The following is a 10,921-nucleotide window of genomic DNA, read 5'->3' as shown; positions in this document are numbered from 1 at the left end:
GGATTTCGGCCTCGTTTTTAAACAGTTTGTGTCCCCTCCCCCTTTTCACTTTTTATCAGGTTAAATCTCTGTTTAAACCGTATTGGATATTTATAAACTTTTGAATATGTTTCTATTTATTAGAATAATTTATCTTAGATATTTAATACTTAATCACATCGTGTAATGAACAGTAACTTGAGCAAAGATAAAAATAACGTCAAGTCTCACCTGAAACTGAGTCGCCTTTCTATTTATTTTTGTACAGTGTAAATACAGAATTTCCTTATACTGGACCTACCTTTATATATTTATTGATGATTGTATTATGTTGTTTTAATCTCTATATATAATTATCTTGAGTGAATTAGTTAACCTGGTCAAGTTTCTAGAGACTCAGAGTCTCTCTTTTCCTTGAAATGTCCGCCATGTTTACTGGAGTCGCTTTGCCGTAAACCGTCAAAGTACACTGTCGTGAACGGCAATATTACGTTGAAATAGAGTCTTTCGAGTCGCTTTTATGAAGTCTTTTAAGTCTTTTTGTTGTATATATATTGCACTACCATTGAGCGCTTTAGTCGTGATCGGACTACCGTGGCAAAAGGTTGCTTACAATCACAAGCCTAATAATAAATCCTTTATTCACTGTAACTTACAGTTTGAGTCTTGCACTTCTAAAAAGGTTAGGAAATATTTTGTCAGAGTTTTATTTTATATAAAACCTAGATTTATAATTTTATATTATAAGAGACTCTAAAGATTAGATATCATTAGACGTACAAAAAGTTATATACTGAAAAATACAGAAAAGTCAGAAATATAAAATATTCCATATTTTATACAGAGACTCACCGACGCAGTCTCGAGTTTTAAAGTCGCTATTCAAATATAGTTGTTCTTCAGAGAAAGTAAGAGTTAAAGTTATTCTTGTATTATTTACTTGATATACCAATAGTGTAGCAACTGTTCATATTAACGATTCATTACATATATATTACGAAGCCGAATATTCACAAAAAGTACAGTAAAACCCAGAGTCGCAACTTATACATGTGAGAAGTTGACATAACTTATATAATTATAGAGATTTCTATAATTACTTCTTAATAAGATTGTTTTATTTAATACATGTGTATATAGAACTTGACCAGAGTACTCACTAGATTGCATTCTATTTAAGTGTTATTTATTGTGTTGATCTGATGTAAAAAGAGATACAATATTGAAATTGTCTGAGTTTCATATCTATAACTGACCATATTAACACTTCATTTAATCATTAACTTTAAACGAATTATTTGTTTCTGTCTTCTGAATCAACGCATCTTTTAATATACCTATTGGATTACAGGGTTGAGTTAACCCTAGGGAGCAGTCATTTGAAACAGTATTTATTGCCGAGTATTAGTTTGTCTGGCGGATTGTCTAGTTGTGTCAGTGGGTCAGAGTTTAACTTCAGGGTAACGAAAACGCTATAGCAACACTGGGCGAAAACGTTACAATATATATACTATTGTAATTTTCAAATATAAGAGGTTTTTAACCAATTTGAACAGAAGGAGATAATGCTACTGTACTTATATTTCAAATACTAAATTTAATCAGACTCAGTTTTTTTTTATGTTATCGGTACATTAATATATTCATTTTTAATCACTTCTCTTCATCGATAAACGTTATTTAATTTAGTCTTTTTTAAACATTAAAACACATAAAATTGATATGAAAACATTTGTTTGAATACAGTGCTTTAATATTATGTTGTTTTATTAGCAAGCATGCCAACGTCTGTTTATATATTACCTACAGTTTAGGTAAATGATAATTAAAGCCTTACATTGAAATCGATTTCCTGAAATTACATTTGTAAACCTGATTGCTAAGTAAAATCTAAGTGATAACAGTTTCAAAGATCGCTCATTTGAAGAATGATTTCCTCGGATGGGCAAACATCTTTCCGTTGAAGACTGACTTCATATTGGAAAACCGCCGGTAATATCTTTTTAAGCTTTCTCCGTCTGAAAATGTCTGATGAAATTCATATAAACGTTGGTGGTACTCTCTTTGAAACAAAATGGTCAACATTGCAAAGACATTGTGATACTTTATTGGGATCACTAACAACGACATCAGAATATTACAATAATGTTAAGAAACAGTTTTTCTTTGACAGAAATCCAGAATTGTTCAACACCATTTTAGACTTTTACAGAAATGGAGTAATTCACTTTCCTACCCATATTTGTGGGTGGAATTGGAAACAGGAACTTGAATTCTGGAGAATTCCCGTTACAGACATATCCGAATGTTGTTACCCAAAATACATCAAATACGAAAAAGATCAGAATCTTGTTAATTATATAAAAAATGCTTTTGTCGTGCGCACGGCAGAATATCAAACTCATAAAGTATCGTGTTTAGCAGGTATTAAACAAAGAATTTGGCTTTTCCTGGAAGAACCGACATCTTCGATTGCAGCAAAGGTGAGTAATTTAAAAAAGAAAGGGTAAGTATTTATTGTAGGAAAAATTGTTGTACACATGATATTTTGTTACACAGCAGTTTATATTGTAGCATGGTTAATATTTTTTGTTTTGCTATTTTAATTTGTCATCTTAAGCGATAATTAGATTTGAACATCGATAACGTACTATTGCCATACTGTATAGATTGATTTCGTATTGAATATCGAGTTTTCCTGAACACGTATAGTTAGACACACAGGGCTTAACAAAAAGTCATTTTTGGCTGACGCAACCTTACGGCGAAAATAAAATGAAATAATGTTTTAGTAACATATAAAAGTAAATAGATGTTGTATGATTTTAAATGAGACAACTATTCCAATAAAGTGGATGTTAGCAATTATAGGCAACCGTAGGGCCTTCAAAAATGATAAAACCCTTACAGTAAAGTCAACTGTAAAAGGCCACGAAATGAAAAATGTGAAATAATTGGAATGAGAAAACTAACGGTCTATTTCATAACAAAACAATTTACGAAAAACAAATATAACAGATATGAACTAACCACTGGAATACAAATTCCTGACATTTTCATGGTGTCTTTACACTGTGTACTGTTTGATACTTTAGTCTGATTAGAATATTATCTCCTGGTCATTGGGAACTGACTTTGAATTAGCTTTCAGTAACTGAAAACGCTCGGTTAATGTCAAGTAAGTCTAAACGCGACTTAAATTCATTTTATTATATAAGTATTGATAAAAAGGTTAGAAACAAATGGAACAATTGGACCCAATTTTTAATCTGTTATCATAACCGTTGGTTATTTTCTGTTGTTCATCCTGTTAAATCCTTGGTTAAAGCAGATATATTTAAACCACCTTTTGAGGATGGGTTAAATATCTAATTAAGGGTTAAAAGTTTCAAAATGGCAGCACGACTTATTTTTAATATTCCAAATCCTAATGTAAGAAAACCGCGAGTATTTTGGGGAGAAAGTAATCTCACCAACTTAACAGACTCTCTCCTATTATAAGTGTATATTCTTTTTGCAACTTTTTTACAGTTTGACCATTTATCTTTAACTCTTTGCATTGGGAGTTCAGGATTGAGTTTGATTTGAGGATTATTTCTATTGCTCAAAATGTAGTTAAAGTAGATAACATGTGGTATCCGCTGGATAAATTTAGCCGGTGCTTTTTGGCTGGTTAAGTTTTAGCCATATGGTTAAACACGACATTCAGATTGATTTACAATGGGTTTTCAAAATTCATATTTTCAAATTTCAGATAATTTCATTGTTTTATAACTCGTCCACCTATATATATGTCATATATATTATTTTGAACCCCATGAAAATTTGATCTCAAGATTTCCCCTATTAAAACAGATGTATTGACAACAATTAAAAAAAAAGTTATTGCTATAATTTACTTTTAGTTGGATGTAAGGGAGCCAATGTATATTTCCCATAATATACTAGAATAAGTGAATATAAAAAAAAAGATGTGGTAAACAACTCTCCACAAGAGACCAAATGACACATATACTACAAGCTATAGGTCACTGTACGGCCTTTAACAATGTGCAAAGCCCATTCCACATAGTCAGCTATAAAAATCCCCGAAATATTAAATGTAAAACAATTCAAACGAGAAGACTAACGGCCTAATTAATGTACAAAAAGATGAACGAAAAACAAATATGTAACACAGTAACAAACAACAACAACTGAATTACAGGCTCCTGGCTTGGAACAGGCAAATACATACAGAATGTTGCGGAATTTAACATGTTAGCGGGATCCCAACCTTCCTCCTAACTTAGGACAATGGTGTTACAGTACAACATAGGAATGAAAGTTCTATACAAATCAGTTGAAAAAGGTTTAACTCATCTCATGGATACAAAAAGAAATCCATATAACAAAAACACGTGGACATGACCGGATACTTGTACATCCAAACAACAAGAAAACACTAAATACAGATCTGAGAGTATCGCAGTTACTGACAGCTTGTTCAAAGCCAATAACATCTAATATAAAAAAAATCATGCATCTAAGACTAAATAAATGTTTTATAACCTACATCATGCTGGTCATAATTGCTTTTATGCCGAAAATAAAATGGAATTGTATAGTATATCTCTTGTGTATCTATGCATAGAAGAACGTTTTTAAGGAATGATTCCTGTTGAATACACATGTACTTGCAGTATTTCATGCATATTCAGGAGAAAAACAAAATATGCAATTTATTCGAGAATTGTTAGCACAAATATAAACTGCCTCTTTTGAAAGAGGCTGTGTTGAATAGGACATAAATCTTGCCTTGCAAGAGACTACCGATCATTCAGACCACAAGGAGATATTTTAACGTACCTTTCCGTCATGGCGTTGCTGCGTATCTATACATACAGCACAGCATATAAAGTCATAGCAAGATTTAAATGAAACTTGAGAAAGGTGAAGAAAAGCTAACGTAACTTTTGACTGAAAATAATCTTTCAAATATAACATTGTTCAATTTTTTGTAAGCACGCAATAAGATAGTACAATATAACACATTTTCTTTCCTGAAATATTTTTAAACCCTAAAACTAAAGTGTTGGGTAGTTATCTCATTGGTGAATATCCCGCATACTTTCTTTTTCATATAATAAGTATCACAATGAATTTTAATAACTGTATTATTTTAAAAAGAAAATGTTAGACTAAACGCCACATATATAAATCCTCTGATTCTACCAAAAAAGGTGCACATAATTCCATTATCCAAACATGCATTTGAATGAACGACACTAAACCATTCAACAGAATACTGAATTAATCACATATATACAATGTAATTAACCTCCATAATTAGAATTGAACATGCATCCAATCATCATACTTCCAAAGCCTCCTCCAGCACTATTTGATGGTTTACGATTTTCCGTTTTCATGATATCAGATAATTTGTTAACGTCTATAGGCTACTGATTGTTCACCAAAATTAACATGCACGTCCTTAATCTAGAGGTCTCCTGTAACAGGCTGTCCCATTCAGATCACGTACAATTTTCTAATACTGTTCATAAATCTTGAAAAGTACAGAGTTTTGAAGACAGTGTTTTAAGATTTTGGCACCACTTAAGTTCCACTGATTTCAGTCCACCTGAAAAAAATGAAGTATTGACATTCAGTGACATAAAAATCACACATTGAACAAAACTGATTATTGAAATATAAAACAATTTTATATGGCCTGAATTGGGTAAAATGTAATAAGCATACACACGACACGATATACCCGTGTTTACCTTATTGTTTTCCTTAAAGAAACACCTGTTGTAGCGCGGACCTCGACGAAGACACCTGGATTTTCTGAAAACCGTCAGTCAAGTGTTCATGACCCAAATACACAAAAGAACAAATTAAAATACACGATAAAAGCACAAATACTACAAAATTGTAAAAACAAAATAGACTTACTATAACGGTACGTTTTGTTGGCTCTGCCCTTGAATAAAATATAGCTTCCCGTCTGATCATTTCCAAGTTCGAACCAGTCCACGGATAGATTCCGAAGCTCGCCCATACCTCTGAGCCCGAAAAGATTACTATTGTAGAAATTTAAGACAGTCAATGTCGCTGACTTCCATTTTTGCAGCCATTTCAGACGACAGAAACTCGCCGATTGAAAATGCAGCGGGAAAGGCACTTTTCATCACGTGATATCAGTTATGAACTTTGACACATGCAATTTACCAAATAAAAAAAAAGTGATTGACTATGTGTAGATACACCATAGGATGGACTAAATTTCACTGCCCCCCCTTAATCCGCCTCTTGTTACATCCACTTTATATGAATTAAGGTGGATAAATGTCTCTTTGGCAATCATTCCCTCGTCTCTTTCTTTTGAATGAATAAGGGGCATAAACACAATGATTTTCAAGTTTCCAGACAATGATTTGAGTTTAAGTCTTAGGATCTCTATGAAATTGTACCACAGTGTTCCATATAAAAAGCAAGGACGAGATTGATTTAGGGGATTATGGCCCTTACGTTAGGAATAATAGACCAAAACGGGACAATAACTACCAATACTTTGTATAAATTGATTATTTCTTGACTAATTTCAACGGAGTCTTGAATTCTTTTCGGTTTCTTTAATATGCTGAACCTTGTATTTAAATTTTAGTTTTTGGCCTCGTTTTTCAGTCGCCGGTCCACATTGAGGACCAAAGGATCCCAAATTAAACTTTATTTGGTTTCATCAAAAAATGAATTATTGGGGTTCTTTAATATGCCAAATCTAACCGTGTATTTAAAAAAAACAATGCCCGAAATACTTGTGGCTTCACCTACTATATTAACGACGGATGAACTTAGATTCAGACGATACGTTAAATATAAGGGATTTCAGTCATTAAACTTGTGCAAATTTTGGCTCGGATAACGAGAACATTGTGTTCCTGAGAAAAAAAATAACCAAACGAATGTATGTCCTTGTGGTCCTAGTACTCATATTGTCCGGAACATAACCACATATAAAACACCTTTATTTGTGCCAGTATCACGTCCCACTATGAATTAACGTTTTCTTGCCGGTAGTCCCCTTTTTTTACATTACATTTAGTCCAAATAATTATGACGTCTTGAAAGGCTAATTCTTATTTTTCTGTTACGCCTGGAAAGGCGACACAAAAAAGGAAATTTGAATAGCCTTTCAAGACGTCATAATTATTTGGAATACATTACATTCTATGAATGACTTTGATTTTAATGATTTCGTCATTCTTAAACAATATTCAAAACAGATCAAGCATTTTCCTAATCCCCCCCCCCCCCCACAAAAAAAATTACAAATACAGCCCCACTCCTCCGAAAATAATGTAAAACAAATAAAAAAATGTATATCTATTCACCATACCATAAAATGACTGATGATCAACATACGATTTGATGCTGAGCTGAACTTAATCTGTGATGATAACTTTCTTCCGGGTTTAGAGTTTCTTTTTTTAGACATAATTGCGGTCGTGTAAGAGAGCACCCTTTTTCTATGTAAGTTTATGATCAAATGCTAGATGAGCTTTTCTTTATTAAAATATATAACCACACAGTACCCTAACTTTATAGTGTATAATAATTTGCATGGACTGGTTATGTAATATTCAAGGTTTATATTTTATTTGTGCAAATAACTTGGGAATTTTTAACTTAGGATGAGTAGAAAGTAGCTGTTAACCACTGGTTAAGTTACCAGTGGCTGCTAACTAACCATACATCAATTTTGGTTTTGAGCAATTGAAAAATAACCAACGGATAGTAGGCCACTACCGGCACTAGATAAGATAACCACGAAGGCACTGGTCTGGTGAGCAATTATTTGCCAAATTTCTGCCTTTTTGTTTTGTTTGTAACTGTGTTGGTTTGTTTGGAATCTAAAATATGATAATAATTCTCAGTTAAATGTTGAACTTTCAGTTCCTCATCTTTGCTAAAATTAGGGTTTTTTTTTTGCCTTTTTTTGTCTGAGCTGGTTGTTTCTGCCATATTGAATACATAGGAATAATGCATTATGGGAACATAAATCCTCAGTTAAAATTAACCCGTGGTTATTATTTCTTTAACCGAAGGTTTCATAACTAAGGGTTAAAATCATGTTGAAATGATTTAACCCTGGGTTATATTTAACAGAGGGTTAAATTAAACAAAGTGATGAACAACCGGTCTCAGAGTTCACAAAATTTTGATCATGCATCCTTTGATTTTTAGTTTTCCCGAAATGTCACTTTAATCATCTATTGTATATACACATTCTTTCAACTTTATAAAATCATGACACGTAGAGAAGATGGAAACATAAATTTCATATCCTATTTTTCAGATATTTAGCGTCTTCTACCTGTTAATAGTACTGTTGTCTGCAATAACACCGATGCTGGCTACATACCCGGATGTGCGACAGAAATTTGTAGACATCGATATATTGATTTACTGGGTAAATCTGAATGGACTAAATCTATGGATAAACAAAGAAAATCCAAAGGAAGTCATGTTTGTAACAACAGTAGCGCCCAAATGGCTAAAGGATTTGGATCTCTTTATAACGATTTTCTTTTCTTGTGAGCAAATTTTAAGATTTGCCTCCTGTTCAAGAAAGAAGGAGTACTTTAAAGACTGGTTGAATGTTCTTGATATAATATTGTTCTTCGCTATGTGGACTATTTTCATTATTGATCAATTGTTTGAAGAAAAGTTACTTGAAAATTATGAACTGTTGATATTTTATTCTGTGTGTTATTGTCTCGCGGTTTTCCGACTGCTTAGATTCTTTAGGATCACGAAACAGTACAGTGCGCTTAGAATCTTATTGATGTCCGTGAGAGCTAGTATAAAAGAACTGGGCTTACTGAGTATTACATTTCTGATTTTTGTCTTATTGTTTGCTAACCTCATATATTTCGCCGAATTGCGGGATCCAACGACTTTTCCAGATATGGTGAAAGGTCTTTGGTGGTCCGTCGTAACTATGACTACAGTAGGATATGGTGATGAGGTACCTAAGTCTGCTCTTGGGCGTATTGTAGGATCATTGTGCGCAGTTTCCGGTCTGTTACTTCTCGCTATGCCAATTGCTGTAATTGCCGGAAAATTTAATGATTTGTATGAGAAAAATGCTAACAGAGAGGATTTTAAAAAACTCCACACTATTCGAAAGATATGCAAGGTTCATCCTGCTAGCAATATCATCACTTTGAAACAAAGTAAAAGACTGAAAAATACACCTGACCTAAATACCAGAGAACTGGAATCTAACAGTGATAACAAAATATTCGATATAGATATGTAAAAATACATTGATACTTCCTGAATACTGTGAATTCATTAGTTTTCGTTGGATATCATTTTGTGGTTTTTTGTTGGTATAGGCGAACAACTGTTATAATTCTGACTTGCTACAGGCATTTCCTTATGTATGAAATGTTTGATATATGTAGACATTGTGGAAGCAATTAAAACGCTCAATAGACATTTAGTGAGGTTGACTTCCCAAGGTGTTTTGTATTCTCTTCAACCCTTTTGAGATCTGCATTTTATATTTAAAAAGACGAAATAGTCGCATTGTGTTAATTTTTTTTTGTATTAATACCATTTTAATTACATATCTACATGATAAAGTTAGCCAGTTATTTTTAATCATTTTATAGATTAAATAATTATTAAAGAACATTTAAAACACATTTTATCTATTAATGATAAATATGTGGAATTCCACAAAAATATTCCTTTTTGATCTATTATATATATATATATTATCATCTTAGCTGTATTAAAACTTCATTAAAAAACAGGAAACACAGACATTAGTTTTAACGCGACAACCATTCCAATTCATAAGGGACACTGGTTCCATTAATACAAAGTAGTCGTAAATGAAATATGCTCGAACATAGATATAATTCTCGGAAACCGTCGATTTGTTTTCCTTAAACCATGGATAAGGCTTTTATATTCGATTAATTTATTCGGAACGACAGCTTTTAATAATATTAATAATTTTGTATTATCGCCATTTTACAAAATTTCCCTTTTAACTGATAATATTCGTTTCTCAGCGGAATTGAGTGATACAAAAAATTATCGCTAGAAACTCAGGACGCACGTGCTTGTTGTCAATGAAATTAACAATGTCGTCATAGGTGAAATAGCGATCAACAGGTTATTATATGCCATCTCAACTCGATTGCTTTTCTCACTTTCGATGTAATGGCCCGAGCGAGAAAATCAGTTGCGTTGATTACCAACGAAAATCTATAATTATTCAATAATAATTTTAAACACACTCACATGTTTCACCTAACCATGTTCTTTAAATTTTACTGTATTGATTTCTGAGGCAAAGAAGCTATAAAATGCCCGGTGTTTACATTTGATGCCGGAAGCAAACATATGACCTCACCTTCTTTAGTTGCCAAAGACGATAACATAACTTCGGGGAATTTTTTATTTAATGATGTTTTACACCCAAAAAGTAATTGAAATTGACTGATTTGTTTATTTTGTTTTAGAAGCAAGATAACTATTATGTGTTTGCATCTTGGCCAACGTAGACCGTGAGCTTTCTGTCACTAATTGAGTATACTTGGTAGTATAAATAAGTTGGGCGTAACGTGGAACAGCCAGATTTCTGTATGTGTGTGCTTTTGTTTAAAGTAGATATTGATACGTATATTAAATATACTATCATTGCATATAAAACATGAAATGAAATAACCTGTAAAAGTGTCTTGTAGTGACAATATATTTTTACATATTGCGATAATTTATTTATATGTGTACGTTTGTACTTAGCAATACCTTGGAGAAATATAAATACATCTATGCACTTGATTACACGATACTGAACAAAATTACATCATAGGTAAATAATTTCGAATATTCTTAAATACAAAGTCCATGTGGAGATACACTAAACGCTGGC

The 10,921-nt window shown here is 32.4% G+C and overlaps 1 protein-coding gene across 1 annotated transcript; it reads left to right on the top strand.

The window, feature by feature from the left end:
- Window positions 1-1,973: 1,973 nt before the first annotated feature.
- LOC139526002 (potassium voltage-gated channel protein Shaw-like) lies at window positions 1,974-9,680 on the top strand. Its single transcript, XM_071321187.1, has 2 exons — window positions 1,974-2,462; window positions 8,324-9,680. The coding sequence occupies exons 1-2, from the start codon at window positions 2,004-2,006 to the stop codon at window positions 9,287-9,289; spliced, it is 1,425 nt and encodes a 474-aa protein (XP_071177288.1). The 5' UTR covers window positions 1,974-2,003; the 3' UTR covers window positions 9,290-9,680.
- The last annotated feature ends 1,241 nt before the right edge of the window (window positions 9,681-10,921 follow it).

Source organism: Mytilus edulis, chromosome 6 (genome assembly GCF_963676685.1).
Source record: "Mytilus edulis chromosome 6, xbMytEdul2.2, whole genome shotgun sequence".
In the NCBI taxonomy this organism is placed as follows: Eukaryota; Metazoa; Mollusca; class Bivalvia; order Mytilida; family Mytilidae; genus Mytilus; species Mytilus edulis.
The sequence above is the reverse complement of the archived record's forward strand: the minus strand, read 5'-3'. Positions and strand labels throughout refer to the sequence as shown.

Excerpts from the sequence above, each read along its gene's own strand:
- LOC139526002 (XM_071321187.1), top strand. The coding sequence starts at position 2,004 with ATGTCTGATGAAATTCATATAAACGTTGGTGGTACTCTCTTTGAAACA. Across the intron at positions 2,463-8,323 it reads CATCTTCGATTGCAGCAAAG|ATATTTAGCGTCTTCTACCT; the intron begins GTGAGTAATTTA and ends CCTATTTTTCAG.